Source organism: Mustela lutreola, chromosome 4 (genome assembly GCF_030435805.1).
Source record: "Mustela lutreola isolate mMusLut2 chromosome 4, mMusLut2.pri, whole genome shotgun sequence".
NCBI lineage: Eukaryota > Metazoa > Chordata > Mammalia > Carnivora > Mustelidae > Mustela > Mustela lutreola.
The window spans coordinates 136361202-136379249 of NC_081293.1; the positions used below are offsets into that span (position 1 = coordinate 136361202).

General features: G+C 39.8%; 1 protein-coding gene and 1 long non-coding RNA gene across 3 annotated transcripts in view; one reads left to right on the top strand and one right to left on the bottom strand.

Moving 5' to 3' along the window:
* Positions 1-18048, top strand: part of UMAD1 (UBAP1-MVB12-associated (UMA) domain containing 1) — a 218985-nt gene that overhangs the window by 132699 nt on the left and 68238 nt on the right. Inside the window, exon 3 of the mRNA XM_059171215.1 lies at positions 13143-13216. Coding sequence (XP_059027198.1) covers positions 13143-13216 — 74 coding nt within the window. The remainder of the gene's footprint in view (positions 1-13142; positions 13217-18048) is intronic.
* LOC131829430 (uncharacterized) overlaps positions 1-18048 on the bottom strand; it is a 186932-nt gene that overhangs the window by 9636 nt on the left and 159248 nt on the right. The window lies entirely within an intron of this gene.

Sequence of the window (18048 nt, forward strand, 5' to 3'; positions counted from 1 at the left end):
GGCGGGGGGGGGGGGGGGAGTGCCTGGCTGGCTCAGTGGGTTGAGCCACTGCCTTTGGCTCGGGTCATGATCTCAGTGTCCTGGGATCGAGTCCCGCTTTGGGCTCTCTGCTCGGCAGGGAGCCTGCTTCCTCCTCTCTCTCTCTGCCTGCCTCTCTGCCTACTTGTGATCTCTCTGTCAAATAAATAAATAAAATCTTAAAAAAAAAAAAAAAAAGTCTGGAGGCGGATAGGGTAGATGATTTGGAGAAGAGAAGGAATTTGATTAAGACAAGTTGATTGGAATGAAGCAACTACTCTGGGATGGCTTTGCATAACAGAGCTGGTTGGTTAATACGTTCCTTTTTCTGTCCTATCCTTTAAGCCTTAAAGAAAAAAGAAAAAAGGGAAGCTCTTTGAGATTGGACCTTCTTCTTTTTTTTAATTTGTTGCAATTGGGCGCATGTCCAGATGAATCCTAATTTTGCTAAACCCGCCCCCAGAAGACTACTGAATTTATTTGAAATCACTGAGTCATGAAGATATAAATATATAGTGAGTACTTAATAAACGAACTCTGATTTCAAGAATATCAGATTTATGAAACTGAGCAATACTGTGGAATTAGGTAGAAATAAATTAGAAATGTAAGTTTAAAGCACATAAACCATATGCAGTTTTCGTAACTTTAAAATGGCAAATGGTTTTACTGTTTAACTGGTCTTGAAACAAGTGATTTCTTCTTTACAAACTGAAAGAACTGTTGGTTGCTTTTTTTTTTTTTTTTTTTTTTTTAACATTGCAACTGTTTTGAGAGACATTTTATGCCACAAAAATGTTAGTGTGTATTCTAATGTGACACTATGTTTTTGTTTTAATTTGGGGGAGTACTTTTTTTTTCTTAAAGTATTTTAAAATTTATTAAATACACATCAGTGGGAAAAACTTAAAAACAGCATTAAGTACACTAAGATAAATAAAAATATTTTATCAGAATTTTTTTGGCATCCCAGCTACCACTTCTATTTCATGCCATTATCTCAAACTAACTGTAACTACACAGAACTCAGTAAAACCTCTTCTCTGGCTTCAAAGTCACTATTGACTCTTTGTCCTTGTTCTATCCTTAACAAACTGCTGGGAAGTGTTTGCAAGTATTTCACAGCTGGTCTACCTCATCCTTCCTTATTGCTGAAGTCCTGTCCAAACTTTACATTAGAGCTGTGCGTATTGATCTCTACTTAAGCCTTTTGTTCTACCTTTCGCTCAGTTCTCACTGCTATGATAAACTTTCTTTTTACCAGTCATGGTGCATCCTCTTCAGCTTCCTCTATTTGTTCCGTAGTTTCATCAGAAATGTATTTGTCTCAGGCTATCTGCCACTGGCCTTTTGGCACTGATGCATCGGTCAGAAAACAGCCATTATGGGGTGCTTGGGTGGCTCGGTGGGTTAAACCTCTGTCTTCAGCTCAGGTCATGGTCTCAGGGTCTTGGGATCAATCCCCGCATCAGGCTCTCTGCTCAACAGGGAACCTGCTCCCCACCCCACTCCCGCCTGCCTCTCTGCTACAAAAGAAAGAAAGAAAAGAAAACAGCCATTATGTAAGTGTCTGCCATGTGCATACTTGGTACCAGCCACTGTACTAGATGCCACGAATATTGTGGCCAATAAAATAAACACATCACTGCCTTGGTGGAACAGTCTAGTGGGAACAACAGCTAACTAAACAAGAGAGTATGTACAATTAAATGACTGCAAATGTGGGAAGCGCTTTGGAGAAGAAGAACACATGGGAGCACTGAAGGGGCATGGGTTTGGGAGGCTGAAGCTGAGATGTAAAGACTGAATACATATTAACTGGTTGAGGTCTGGGTTGAGGAACATCTCAGGCACAGAATGGTTCTTGCTCTTCTCATCGTCACTTTTTGCGCTGTAATGAAGCAGATTATCCTACGGTTCAGCCAAGCCCACTGCTCATGAAGGATCATGGTGATTCTTCATTCTTAATGGGCTTTTGCCTTTTGACCATGCTGGTTTTGTGCCGTCAACCTATTTTGGAGCTCTGGAGGTCCCTGTTCCAGTTCTTAGACTAGGATTTAGTCTAGGAGCCAGTGGCAGGCTCTTAAAGTCTGATTTGTCCTCTGCTTTCTACCCTGTTACTCTTTCTTCCTTCCATTAACTCCATCAATCCCACAAGTGGGATTTAGGTCGAAAAGCACAGGCCAGCAGTGGGCATTTTATAGGGGATTTGTTGATATTGAATCTCATCCCCTAAACACCTGGATTCTATTGTCTGCAACCCCCCTCCTCATCCTAGTGACATCATGGTTTAAGGTGATTGAAAAATGCCTCTTCCCTAAAGGAAGTTGAGGTATTTTGCTTCGGATCATTAAAGGATATGCATATTAACTGTGAAGTTGCGTACTCTGTCATTGTTTCTTGTGTTTAGCGAGTGCTTTAAAGCTTAGATTTCTTGATTCAAGTTATTCCAAAATTTCCATTTTTATAACCAGCATTTGAGATTTATTAGTATATTGATATATACTATCACTACCACCATGTTTCCTGGTGATGTAAGGACATACAAGCTTGCAGATACATGTCAACAGAAATGATCTTACTGTACTTATACGGAGTAGCCAAAGTGTGCTCTCCTAACATTGGTTCTTTTTTTTTTTTTTTTTTTTTAAAGCAATGTATTGTAACTGGGCCGCTGGTCAGACTATTTCTTATAGCCCGGCTCCTTATGGAACCATAACCAGTTCTGGGGCAGAGGGACAGAAAACACACAATTTCCTTCACATGATTTTTCCTTTTTTCTTTAAATATGTGTATTTATTAAAAGAACAAGAAGATGAAATAAAGACTAATGTATATGAAAACACATATTATAATGAAACTATAATAAATTGTAAAATACAGTATTAACCAATAGTAGACCTATTTTAGCTTCCACCATTTTATTGTTCTAAATAGAGGATGACCATCTTATTTTAAAAATGGTTTATATTTGGGAGCCTGGGTGGCTCAGTCAGTTGAGCATCTGACTCTTGTTTTCAGCTCAGGTCATGATCTCATGCTTATGAGATGGAGCCCCACATTAGTCTCCTTGCTCAGAGGGGAGTCTGTTTGACCGTCTGTCCATCTCTCTCTCCATCCCTTCCCCCAGCTTGTGCTCTTTCTCTGTCACTCTCTAAAATAAATTAATCTTTTAAAAATGTTTTATGGGGGGGAGGGGGGTATGGAGAGGGTGGTGGGGTGATGGACATTGGGGAGGGTATGTGCTATGGTGAGTGCTGTGAAGTGTGTAAGCCTGATGATTCACAGACCTGTACCCCTGGGGCAAATAATATGTTATATATTAATAAAAAATTTTTTAATGTTTTATAACTAATTGTGGTAAAAGACGCATAAACCCTGCTTTTCAAAACTCAGAGTCTAATACCAATTGAACATCTTTCCATTCCCCTCTCCCTTCCTGCCCTGGCAGCCTCCATTCTACTTTGTCTCTATGAATTTGACTATTCTAGGCACCTCCTTTAAATGGAATCAAAAAGTATTTGTCTTTCTAGGACTGACTTAACTCACTTAGCATAATGTCTCCAAGGTTCACTCGTGTTGTAGCGTGCATCAGAATTCCCTTCCTTTTAAGGCTCAGTAATGTTCCAGTGTTTGCATGTGTCACATTTTGCTGATCTGTTCGTCTGTTGATGGACACTTGGGTTGATTTCACCTTTTGGCTCTTGTGTGTGAATGCTGTTGTTCTAAACATGGACACACAGATATTTCTTCAAGACCCTGCTTTCAGATCTTGGAGGAACTTATCGTATTGAGCCCCAACCTTAACACAGAGATAGGGACTCTTAACTATTTAAACAATGTGGGAGGGAAGGAAAGAGGGAAGAAAGGGGGGCAGTCATTCCAGAAATTGGGCAGATGGTAATCTGCCAGCCGTGTGAGGTTATCTAAGTCGGCTTCGGTGTTTTTCAAAGTGTTGTTCATGAATCAGCTGCATTAGAATCTCATGGAATCCTTGTTAAAAGTTTTGAGGTGCTTCACCAGAGTTCACAAGACTAAATGTCTTGTGAGACTCAAGAATTTGCATTTCTGGTGATTCTCACGCACACTGAAATGTGAGATGTACTGCCTCAGTGGCAGGGAAAGGTCTCAGAATTTTCCTCTATTTCTGCATTTGAAGGCTCTTCTCCCTGCCACTTTCAGCCCCTGCTTTCCTTTGGCACGTGATCATCCCAGGCTATCCCGTGACACACTTTCTTGCCCTCTCTGTCTATATATTGTAGCCCAGCTAAAAGTTTTATAAATATAACAAAGGATGTCCAGGCCTGAGTTTGCAACCTTAAACTTTGATCTGGGCCCTTTTTTATTCAAGGTGTTTTCTTCCTCAGTATACTAAGGGGCAATTCACTGTTGCTGTCTGTCTGCTTCAGTCTGGGGCCAGTGAGCAGGTTAGGACTTCCTCCCTTAGCCTTGTGGTGTCTAGGTTTACCTGAATTCTTAAAGGGACCACTTATCTTTTTCTTAAGTGAACATTTTAAATACGACACAGTGTATTGCAGCCCTCGGGACGGTAATTTTATACATTTATGCCGTATGACCAAACGACAAGTGTGACATCTTCAGTAAAACCAACCAGGTTCTTCAGCATTTTGAAATCAAACTCCTTGTCTTGATTAAGTTATCAGATCGCGCCCCCTATCATATCTGCTGTGTGTGGCTTTGCTTCTGATTGTGATCTGTGATTTGCAGGGGATTCATTTTTTTTTTTTTTTAAATATCAACTTTTCTTCAAATAATGTTGATGTGTTTTCAGAAATATTCTCTTCAAATGTCTGGGTAACACAAGAGTGTGTTTAATATTTGACTGCCATTAAAAGTAATACTAATGACATACTTTAAAAAAAAAAATGAAAGGAGCTGTGGGTGGAGTGGAGGCAAAACTGTGGTAAGGAAGTTTGGTTTTGTCATCGCTGGCCACCTTTTCACAGAGTGCTCCATACAAATTTCTATCCTTAAGTGATTGGGCACTCCCATAATTTTTAGGTTTTGGCTCATTTCTACAGCCAGTTTTTGTGACTGACTTTTGCTCAGTTGAAATCCCTTCTAGGAAGATGTAAATGACGCAAGGGTGGGGATAGGATTGCGCCAGTTTACGTGGTGCCCAGCATAATATGTGGTACATAGCAGGTGTTTAACATAAATTTCCTGAATGAATGAAACTTAACTTGAAACTTCTATTTCATATACTGTGCTCATTTCTGCTAGAGATTTTCTTTGCAGTTTTCTACTACACTAACACCCCCCCCTTTTTTTTTAAACCAATCTAAGAATTCAGGTTCAAGTGCAAGAGAAGCTTACGTACCTAATATCTCCGATGCTATGTTTGAAATACCCTTTTGATTTCATGGGATCACTTGTTTTTCTATGTTGAAAACTGACTGAGCAGAACTCTTGACAACAACCAGTAACTTCACAAGTTTATTCTGTTGGTTGGAAAGTAGATGACACTCCCAATGGTGAGTGATATGATGTCCATATCTCTCCCCCCAAGGCTGCATTATTAGTGATAGGTCAATGCCATCATTTTACCCACAACAGGCAGCACGTTTGAGTCTGTGTCTCAGGATACCAGATAACCTAGGAGAGTGAGCCTACTCTTTTCTCTTTACAAAGTTTGGCTTCAAGCCATACACACTGAAAATCCTTTTTGTGTCAGTGCTGTTTGTTTTCATAGAGCCTATAGAAGCTGTTGTCCATGGAGGCTCAGAGCAGCCCTTTACGAAGCTTTCTTTCCCCAGCATTTTAGGATCCAGAGTCAGGAATGGTGAGCCGAATGTACTCTCACAGTATATAAGTTTACTCTGATTTAGGATAGATAGTAACAAAAATCCTCTGAAGAAGATTTGTACAGCGTGATGCAATAGTGTACAAAATTAATCGGGGGGGGGGGGTGTCTTTTGTGTTTCTCATCTTCCAGTCCAAAAGTAAGAATGCCTAGGTTTAAAGTATTGAAGCTCATAGTGTTAAAGCTGAATGGATGTTTTTGGTTGCTTTAAGATCTTCCAGAAAAATTATTACCCCTAGCTACAAAGTAACAATACTCAGAACTAAAGACATCCATGGACTCCTACGACAAGTTAATTAAGAGCGGGCCAGTAAGACTGATCAGTGGGTCTGACCTCATTTGGATTTGCTGATATTCCTACTTTCTTGAGTAAATGTGTTTTCACTGTTCATGTGCCCCTAAGCTTTTTCTTTTCTTTCTTTCTTTTTTTTTTTTTTAATATATAATGTATTATTTGTTTCAGGGGTATAGGTCTGTGAATCATCAGTCTTACACAATTCACAGCACTCACCATAGCACACACCTCCGTGATGTCCATCACCCAGCCACCCTATCCCTCCCCCGGCAACCCTCAGTTTGTTTCCTGAGATTAAGAGTCTCTTATGGTTTGTCTCCCTCCACAGCCCCTAAGCTTTTAAAGGAGTAAGCAAGATTTTAGCTGTGCGATTTTAACAGCAGTCAGAAAATTAAAATCTAACATGATGTCTACCTAAAAGTTATATATCAATATGTATTAAAGTTAAAATCCACACTAATATAAAAAGTAGATTTTTTTCATATTTTAACATTCATTTATAATTCCTTTTTATAAGCCCTTGGTAAGTGTGTATATAGAACTTTCTTCTCCACCCCTCTCACCACACCCACCTCAGTCAAATCAACAGATGTCTATCAAGTAAGAGTTCACCTCATTGTCAGAACGATGCCATTGTGTTAGTTGTAGTCCATCCTTAGTGAATCTGGGTGTAATAATTTGGGGGGTACTAATCTAAGATAGTCTTGGTGTCATTTTAATTTGTTTTTCTTTCATCCCTAGTCAGCTTGAACCTTTCCCATTTTTGTTTGCTAACTTCATTCCTCCCTCCATGGCTTAGCTGTTCCTCTTGGCTCATTTTCTCATGGGGTTATAACAGTTGTCTTCAGAATCCTGACCTGACAGCAGTGGGCTCCTGGGCAGGACATGTCTTCAGCAGTTAGTACTTTTGCTTTTTGTCTCTTCTTCCTTTCTTCATTACAGTGGAAAACAGGGAGTAAAATGGATAGTATGGGAAACTGTGGAAGGGAAAACTAATCAGATCTGGAAGAGACCCCAGTGTAAAATGTATTAAGCTGAGTTAGATAACTTAAGTTTTGATAAGTAACGAGAAGCAGCGTGAGATTATGTAATGATTTGGCATTGTTGGCGGGCGGGCTTGGACTCCAACAGCAGGCCTGCCATTCTTACGTAAATAAAATAAAGCCTACCTCACAACACTGCCAAGAGCACTAAATGAGATGACACACGAGGGCCTCTCCTGTCCTTTCTCCTTTGGGAGGGTACAGGCAACAACAGCCCGGTGACAAGGGCAGGAAGGCGGATGAAATCAGCACTAAGGATGAAACCTTTATCTTGCCCGAACTCCACCCTGTTCTTCCCCCCAGTTAGCATTTAACATGTTTTCTCATTCAGTCTTCATAGCAGCCTCATTATGTCTCATTATTCCCATTTTTCTGATGAGGAAATTGAGGCTCTGAGAAGTTAAGTACCTTGCCCAAGGTCATGGATTTGGTAAAGGATTTGAGCCGAGTTCTGTCAGATTCCAGAGCCATTCCCTTGCCACAGTGCCAGGCCGCCTTGTATAATGAGTGTGTGACTAAAGAATGAAAAGGAGTTAATGGACTGGTCATTCCACTGTTCTTTCCACTACTTCACTTGGTGAATGACTAATAAGCAAACACTCCCAGAGGGTATTTGCATTTTAAAAGAGGAGCTCATTAACCCTAATGAATCTCTAATTTGTGGAATATGTCGGGGAGATATTTCTGATCACTGGGGCTTTCTCCTGTGTCTTCAAGGTGCTGGCTCCCCTGTTCTCCTCCATAGATTATCACCTGTTCTGGAATCAGAATTATGTGTAGAATGCAGTCACATACTGATAGTTTGCCCCAAATGCCATTGAGTGAATTGACAGGGAGTTGTGAAAAGATCGCCAAAAGAAAATAAGTGTAGATTAGCACTGTGGAAAATGAATGTTTGAAAGCTGAATAACAAATGGGACAATTTTGAGGGTCTTCTGAAGAATCAAGTAAGAATGATATATTTTATAATCAATTTTTAACTTCAGAAACATTCTATCAGCATTTCTCACAGCGTGTTCATAGACCTCTGGAAGATGTTTAATGAATAATAGGTGAATAAAATGCTCCATAGTCAAATATATTGTGAAAAGGGGTTTTAAAGTTTTTCCTTCCTCCCTTCCTTTCTTTCCTTAGAGAGGACAGGGAGGGGCAGAAGGAGAGAGAGAGAGTGAGAGAGAGAAAATCCCAAGCAGGTTCCACACCCACCATGGAACCCAATGTGGGGCTCGATCTTACCACCCTGAGATCATGGCCTGAGCTAAAAATCAAGAGTCTTATGCTTAAGCAGCTGACCCACCCGCCCAGGCACCCCTAAAGTTTCTTTACTGAAGAATTTCTGAGAGCCTTTCACATGTTTAAGTGAATTGGAAATCAACTGGAAGGAAACACATGCTGCAGATTTTTCTCATACTTTTGACCATAGACATATTTTTTTCCACGTGAACCCCTCAAAACTAGTGTTTTGTAGACCGCATTCTGAGATACTCAGTTTTATGTAATTCTTCTTTAGTTAAAGGAAATAAAACCGTTTTCTGTATTCACAGCTCTTCATATTTAGGTGGGCTCCAGACCTGTCCATATCAGCCCATTCCCAGTCCAGTTAGACCCTAGGGCCTTCCAATAGTAACACCTCTCTTCTCCAGATAAGATTTAATCAATTAGGGGGAAAAAAACCCAATCAAATAGAGACCAGATTCTCATTTTTACTACCTTTTAAGCAGTAAAGAATGTGGCTTCCATCAAGGACCAAATGGCTTTCTGAATCCCAGAATTAGATTGAGCTTCCTCTAGTTACAGAATGCTGGGCTAGGGCAGGTTTTTCAGGGTGGGGAGAAGGTCCCTATAGAGGGTTAAAGCAGACAGAGCCATGTGCTGTCTATGGTCCTCCCATTCTCAAGAGAAGGGGAAGAAATAGGGGTGAAACCACATGTGCAAGGCCCCCTAAATTACAAAGCCATGGATTAGGGAACAGAGAGAGGCCTGGGGTTAATGTTAGTAGAACTTCTCCACACTGAAGGAGGCCTAAGGAGTGAGGGCATTCCCTTACCCCCTCTCCTGCCAAAAAGTCTCCTCTGGGTAACCCGAATAGGCATTGGAGTTCCTTTCCCATCACTGAGGATTTCTCTCCTTTTCTCTATCTCTTATACTGAGTGTTCATCTTCACCACTATTCCTCTCTGCCCTTGACCCAATTCACCCAATAGATTAGGATCATAAGGATACCCTAATGACCACCCCTTGCTTATTTCCTCAAATAACTCAAATATAATTCAGCCTTTTATCCTAGAAAAGGCAGAATACATAGAGTCTCTAGAATAGGGATCAGAAGGGGCACCTGACTGGCTTAGTCAGTAGAGCATGCAACTCTTGATCTCAGAGTCATGAGTTTGAGCCCCACACTGGGCATAGTGATTTAGTAAAAAAAATAAAAATAAAATAAAATAAACAAATAGGAATCTGGAAACTACAGCCTGAAACATGTTTTTATAAATAAATGTTACTGGAACATAGCCACATTCATTGTTTTATGTATTGTTTGTAACTGTTCTCAGCCACAAAAGCAGAATTGAGAATTTTGTGACAGAAACTGAAGGGCCCATGAAGTCTAAAATATTAGCTATCTAGCACTATATTAGAAAAATGTACCAGTCCCTAATCTAGAATATAGAGGACTTTTGCTTCAGCTCTTCACGTTCCGAAAGAGCTTCCTTAGTCTGTATATGTAGCCTTTATCATTTACTCTAAATAAAAACTTCATTTTAAACCAAGAAAATTACATGGTTGTAATGTAATAGGGGTTGTTGCCTTTTGTGAAGTTGTTTCTAGCCTTACAAACTTCTGGAAGAGTATCAAGGGGACTTCCTTCCCATCTTTTCTTTGAAAGATGGGAAGGAAGGACAGAGGCTTGCTCTGGTCAGAAGTATTTGGCATCATCAGTGGAAAGGGAAGAGAACAGATAATCTGTGGGGTTTATGGAAGAAAAGAGGAGTCCAGAGAACTTGTAGGTGCCGAGAGGGTTGGACCAACCCAAGATCCGGCATTTAGAGCTCCCTTTTGGATCCTTGGGCCCTTCTCTTCACCATTCTCTAATTCAGACTTGATTCCACCACCTTAGCCCACATCTACTGGAACCTTCCACCAGACCAGAGAGTCCCTGGAGATGTCAGAAGACTAGGTTGTGCTCCCACTGTGACTGCCTTCTACCTGGAAGACTTGGAGCAAGTCACTGAGTGTCTCTGCCCCTGGGGGTTCTATTCTCCTTTTTAAACAGCTGATTTGCGAATGAGAATTTTTAATCTGTCCAGTATACAAAATCAGAGTTAATGATCATTTTGAGAACTAAAGTACCTTATTTCACATTTGTCACATGTGCTGTATTGTTGAAGTATCTACCTTTTGTGTGGATTATAAAAAATTGGAGATTACTTTCTTTACTAATGAAATTTACTAATGAGATTTCTTTACTAATGTTTCTCATGATAAAAAAATTCTTCGGTGGGAAGGAAAAAAACCTTCAAAAATTATATTTGATTGTGACCTGTTATTTTCTGTTTGTGATTTGTGCAGTTTTCATTTTGTGCCTTTGTTTATAGAGAATAATCTCGCAGATGGCATTTTTCCTTGTAATCAGTTATTGTCCTATCTGAGTCATCGCCAGACATGGCATTTCAGTAAATAGTGACTCTACAATTGCTTCCAGGCAGATGTGTTGTGTGATGTCAGGAACACCAGCTGATAACCTTTCTGGTTATTCAAGCAATAGGGAGAAATGGAGAAAGCTTCATACAGACACACAGCTTGAAGTCAGAAAATGGCAAAGTAAGAGCTGACTTGGTGTTGAACGATTTTAGCCAAGTACAGTGTTTGTGAGACTATGGGATAGAGCAATAATCACTTGAGAAGATAAAACTCTTGAGTAAATGACCTTGTATTCTGATGTGAGCATTAGGCATGAGTCGTTAAAGGCACTCGGACTTCAGGGTATAAAGACTTGCATTACCTGGGCTCCTTTGGCTGCTCTGGCCTCAGGCTGTTAGCCAACCCAGCCAAACTCCCTGGGTGTCGGTTTTGCCAGCTGTAAGCTGGGGGTGATGATCTTGTCCCTCACTTTAAGAGAGAAGAGAGAGTTCTGAAAAGCGGGCTCTCCCAGATATGCCAATAAATGGACAGTTTAAATGAGCACTTCCAAAATCAGTCAAAATAGTTTGACATGCTAGGTTACAGGAGTAGTTTTGTGTAAATTTTTCACTTGAACAGTTATTAACTTTATTATCCTATAAACCTAACCTAAGAGTTCCTGATGCTGTTGCCTTGGTTTGATTTTTTTTTTCATTATAAATAATCATTAACTGCTTTTAAAATGTAAGAAGTCATGCCACAATCATGGATCTCAAGAATAAATACACCTTAGTGGTACTTAATATAGTTGCCTTTTAAGTTTAACAAATATGTTTTAGAAGGACATCAACTGTATGCTCAAATGCAGCTTTTATGACATACCATTTAATATTTTAATCTCAGTTTTATGGACTAGAAAGTATAAAGAGAGTTCACTTATTTATTCAGCTAGTATTTATTGAACACCTATTATGTGGTAGGTCTTGCCCAACGATAAGAATGTTGTACGTAGCTGAGAACAGAGCTTATAAGCCAGAAAATGCAGAAAATGATTGATGTGCTTGCATTGTATTTTTTTTTTAATTTTTTTAAAGATTTATATATTTATTTTAGAGAGAGCAGGGGAGGGTCAGAGAAAGAGGGGGAGAGAGAATCTTAAGCAGGAGCCACACCGGCCAGGAACCTGACACAGGGCTCAATCTCATAACCCTGAGATCATGCCCCAAGCCAAAAAAGCACGAGTCAGACCCTTAACCAACTGAGCCACCAAGGCATCCCATAATTCTAAATGATTTTAGAATTTAACAGTTTTATTTAATTCCTTAAAATTTCAATGAGACCCTTCCTTGATTATCTCCAATGGTATGCTAAACTTCTGTGTTTCATTAAAAAAAAAAAAAAAAAAAAGTTAAGCTCAGCCAGGACTTGCATACTTTGTTATCTCCAATCAGGACTTAGGGCCTTCCTTATTAACAAATTCCTACTCTTTGGTGTTGGCCAAGTCATCATCCATGAATTTTGTAATCTTCCCTGTTGTGGACATTCCTGAGCTGGCTTAATTTTACAGGAAGTGTAGTTTACAAATTACTAAATCAACCTCTGATTAATTGTTTCTTTACTTACCATGTGTTAATCACAGATCATTAGTGATAGTTAATAAATTAAAATGGGCCATTAATTAATTATGCTTAAACTTACCCTATGTCCTTGGAACCAGCGTGGTTACCAACTTCATTTAGTGATATAACCCACCCAGGCATCAGTCTTAGGAGTCAAAGTATTAACCAAAGGCTAATTTATGAATTTGTTCATTGTTCTCCCCTTCTGTAAAGATTGTTTGACATCTGATTAACTATTGCATGCAAATATACATATCTACTCTGAGGCAAATCTACAGACCTACAACTAAACACTTATAATGAGTAAGCCTTGTTAAAAAAAAAAAAAACTAATTTGGAGGAGAGTTATTCATATTATAAAGACTTTTAAATTGAAAATAATTTTCCTTGTCTTCCTTAAATCCTAAGCTTTCCTAGTTTACTTGAAATATGACTCGATTTACAAAATAAGAATTTTTTCAGAGTAAACCTCTATTAAAGCATCTGGGTTGAGGTGGTGTGTGTATATGTGTGTGTGTGTGTGTGTGTGTGTATGTACATATGATTCCTGGAACCTGTATAAAATGATCATTCTTAGAAATTAACTTACTTTGTAACAAAGAAAATAGTAGTTGCTTCCATAATGTGAAACATACAGGAACACAAGATATTTTAAATAAACAGAAGACAATTTGGCCTCAAGGATATGGTAAAGGTTTTGTTGTGTTTTTGTTTTTTGCTTCCCAGGAGATACAACAGGTGAGCAAAGAAAGGCAGCAGAAGGTAAAACTTCAGAGGCCGAAGGCAGCCAACCTTTGGAGGTAAGTGAAACTCAGTAAGTCTTTTTGGGGTGAAGCTAATAAGTCAGTATGATTATATATTCGTCTTAGGATAAATAGTAACTTCCACTCTTGCTTATGTAGAAAGATGCCTAGGACAAAGAAAGCAGGTGATCTGCTGGAAGTCAGGCAGCAGTAGAGGGAGTGGTTTTGCCAGGGCTAAGCTTTTCCTAATGCTGGAAATGGAAACTTCCAGTTGAAAAAAGAGGAAAAGAGCACTTAAGTTAAAACGTTTGACTATTTTTGAGTGGCCATTTTCTAATACACTGGAGTAAATAGATAATATATGAAGCTATAGAGAAGGGTTTGAAAATAACCTATTCAGAACCGTATTCCTGTTTCCAGCATCAAAGTATACTCCTTGACATTATTCGGTAGAAGGACTAGAACATTTGTTCTTTTCCGTGTGAGAAATGATTTCTTCCTTGTGGGTGCTTCAAAATGTAATTCACAGGGGCACCTGGGTGGCTCAGTGGGTTAAAGCCTCTGCCTTCGGCTCAGGTCGTGATCCCGGGGTCCTGGGATCGAGCCCCGCATCAGGCTCTCTGCTCAGCGGGGAGCCTGCTTCCACCTCTCTCTCTGCCCGCCTCTCTGCCTACTTGCGATCTCTGTCAAATAAATAAATAAAATCTTAAATATATATATATTAAAAAATTTTTTTTTAAATGTAATTCACATACTGCCACATACTATATAGAAACATACTAACATCATTTAATCACTAAAACCATCATTTTTAAGATTGGGGGGAACATTAATTATTAGGTGATACAAGAGAATTTTGGAACTTTCTCCATGGTGACACACCCCTACTTGTATTCGTCTTGTAGCACAGGGAGGGTACCGCTGCATACAACTAGAGAGAGGTCAGGGACCTGTCCTATTTTGTTTATCACTGGAGCCCTAAAGCCTAGCGCAGAATAGGCTGTTGAAAAGTTTGTTCAATGAATGGATGAATACAGTCATGATCAGTCGAGATTAATCTTATCCCGTCTCATAGTTTTAAGTTCTGGGAAGAGGCCAAGGACTCCCCAAGTACATCTCCATGAGACCTCCCCCCTGATCTCTGGACTGTACCCAACTGCCCACATGCCATTTCACAGACAAGCTTCCAGGCAGTTCAGCCATTACATAACAGAAGAAGACTGGTTGATTCCCAGCCCCCAAAGCCCTGAAGGTTCTCTCTGCTCAGGTTTCCACCATCTCTCTGTAACAGCACCACACCTTCTACAGAGTTGTTTAGAATCAAATTGTATATAGTTGTTTAGCCTCAGGTGTCCCAACTCCTCTCTTCCTCACATTCCACATAGAGCCCATCCCTAAGCCCTGTCCGGTTCCTCTATATCTGGAATCTGCCTCCCTCTCAGCACCAGCACTGGTAGAACCCTAGACTAAGTCACCGCCCTCAGTCCTGTCCTTCTCCCTTAAATCCATTCTCCACACAGGAGACCAAAATATGAATGAGATCACATCATTCCTTGGCTGAAAATCTGCCTGTTGGCCCACAGTAACTAGAATAAATGCTCTCCCGTCTCCTTTCTCTCCACACCCCAAGCCCCAACTCCACCTCCCGTTCTGTCCCTTGGTCACGTTAAGCTCCTTCCCACCTCAGCCTTTGCATTTGCTCTCCCTTGGTCACCGGAGGGTCATTCAGGTCTTCTTTCAAATGTCACTTTTCATGACTGCCTCAGCTAAAGTGTCTCTTCCCCTGGTCACTGTCACATAAACCTGTTTTATTCCTTCCATCAAGTTTATTCTCAGATTACTCATTTGTTTACTATCTGCCTCCGTGACTAGAACAAAAACAGGCTCTCTGGGCCTAGAAAAGTGTCTGGTATGTGGGAGGTGCTCAATAAATACGTGTTAGTGATAATCAGGATTTCCTGTAATGTCACCATCCGTTTGCCAAGTTAAAGGCCTCAGCATGTCATTTGGACTCCTTCTCCTCAATCTTTTTATCAAGTCTACCAAGTCTTATTGATTCTATCTCAACAAATATCTTCCAAGTCTGGTTCTCATTCTCCAGTGAGGTCTTCATCTGCTCACGAGACTGTTTTTAAATGAGCAGTTTCTTTCCCAGATCCTTTTCTGAAAACCAGCAGCAGGTTTTGTGATGTCGGCCCCCCAAATACCTTGAAACCTGCAGCATAAACCTTAAAACCAAAATGCTATCCAAACGGCACCTCCTTTGTGAAATCTTTTCCCTGTGCTCCCAGCCAGAGATAGCCCCAGTGTCCTTGTACTACTTGTCTTGTCTTTATGACTTCACCAAAGTGTGAGTTCCTGGAAGGTGGAGCCTACAGCTTCATGAACTAGCTTCAGCCACTAATATCCTGTCAGATGCATGTGGTGTGATAGAGATGCCCTGTCAATAATTCCGGGATGGATAAATGAACAGATAAGCAGTCTTCTGCAAATGCGGTCTTGGGAGTCTCTTCATTTAATCCTATTTTTATTTTATTTTATTTTTTGTTAACATATAATGTATTATTAGCCCCAGGGGTACAGGTCTGTGAATCATCAGGCTTACATACTTCACAGCACTCACCATAGCACATACCCTCACCGATGTCCATAACCCAACCACCCTCTCCCTACCCCCCTACCCCCAGCAACCCCCAGTTTGTTTTGTGAAATTAAGAATCTCTTATGGTTTCTCTCCCTCCCAATCCCATCTTGTTTCATTTTTTTCCTTCCATACCCCCCAAACCCCCCATATTGCCTCTCAAATTCTTCATATCAGGGAGATCGTATGATAGTTGTCTTTCTCTAATTGACTTATTTTGCTCAGCATGATACCCTCTAGTTTCATCCACGTCATTGCAAAAGGCACGATTTCATTTCTTTTGGTGGTTGCATAGTATTCCATTGAATATATATACCACATCTTCTTTATCCATTCATCTGTTGACAGACATCTAGGTTCTTTCCACTGTTTGGCTATTTTGGACGTTGCTGCTGTAAACGTTCAGGTGCACATGCCCCTTCAGATCACTACATTTGTATCTTTAGGGTAAATACCCAGTAGTGTGCTAATCCTATTTTTCCCCGTCCACTATAAACACGTAGTTCTCACCCCTTTACCGCTATGAAAAGAAAAAGCTTTCTTATTTCTTAGGGGGTACCCATAAAAATCTATTAATTTACATTATTTTTGATACTCCTACTACATTACCAAGGAAAAGTATAATGATTTTAGTTAGTTTAGGAAAAAAAAACAAACGATAGCTGTGCCTGGGTGGCTTAGTCAGTTAAACATCAGCCTTCTGCTCAGGTCATGATTCCAGGGTTCTGGGATTGAGCCCTGCACCAGGCTCCCTGCTCACTGGAGCCTGCTTCTCCCACTCCTGCTGCTGCTGCTCTCTCTCTGTCAAATAAATCAGTAAAATTTTTTTAAAAAGATAGATGTCTGATTAAGAAAGTGTAAATACTGTACCAAGCAGGAAAGATTCCCACTATTTTTTAGTGGCTGTACTAGAAATGTTGAAATATTATTTATAATGAGAATATGCTTGGTAAATTAGCTATAGAAGCAGAAATTCGCAATCTATTCATGGAAAAATTAGAAAGTACCACAAATCACTGTAATATAAAATGGAATAAATAAGTTCCTTAAACTCCGTAACTACAAAGATAAGTGAGATTTCAGTGAAGAAAGAGGTGTCATTAGGGAGGGAGAATGTAGAGAGGCCTCAGGCAATAGGTGAGCTTCAGACCATGAAAGAATTTGTCTCAGCATTTACACAATTAATTCCTGCATGATAAATCCCTGTGAAATTCCGTAATGAAATCCTTCAATAAGAACATTAAAAAAAAAAAAAAAAAAAAAAAAAAACTTGGGGGGGAAAAAAGAACATTTTAGAAATACAGGGGCAAATCATGGTATGAACTGACTTTCCACACAGGAATCTGAATGATAGATGATAAAGGGTTAAGAAACGAATGTGGCTCAGCCTATGCCACACTGCAGTTTTGATGGCGGTTAAAATATTTTAAGTAGCCTGTGATATTTTTCCTTACACTTCATAGCCCAAGTATACTTAAAACATGTGTTCCGTCTCCAAATAGAGCTCTCACCCGACATCATGGAAATTCTAGCATCTAGACAGAATATAATGTGCAAAAAAGAGAACTAGTTTGGACATCAAATAAGTTCATTTTTACAGAGGGTGGATTATGAGATACCTTTACAGGTTTACACAGATGACTGTGAAAGGCAGCATATTTATTTGTATTACGTTATCAGTGGGACTTTTTACTTTGTGAACTGAAAGTAATATGGCATTCATTTCAGAAAAACGTAATTTCTCAGTGTACTTGTCTTCTTTAGTCCCCCTCCCTAAATATTTTAGGGTTACTCTCAGTGATGACTTTGAATGGTTGCCACTGTTTCTACCTTGGTGTTCCCTCTGTATGATCCCAGAGCATCCTCACCTCAAATAGGATAACTTAAGGAAATACTGAACCATCTAATCATCAAATGTGGTTACTCTCACGTTGTGTTTCAGTCAGTTTAAAGAGTAGTTTTTAACCACTAAAGAGTAGTTTTAACTGGTAGTTTTTAAAAGAATTCATCATGTTTTCGGTATGTAGAGCATGAGCCCCTCTAAGCCTATGTTTGGCCTTACTGAAATGAAAATCATTAGACTCTAGTACTTGGGGAAAGCGTTATAATTTGGAACTAATTCCAGTTGGAGGATTATCCATCTCCTTCTGTTCTTTCTTTTTTTCTTGTTGCCTTTCTGGGTGAATTTTGGTCATGAGTCATAATAATGTTGCCGCTACTTACCGCCTTCTGCCAGTCTAGGAGCCTG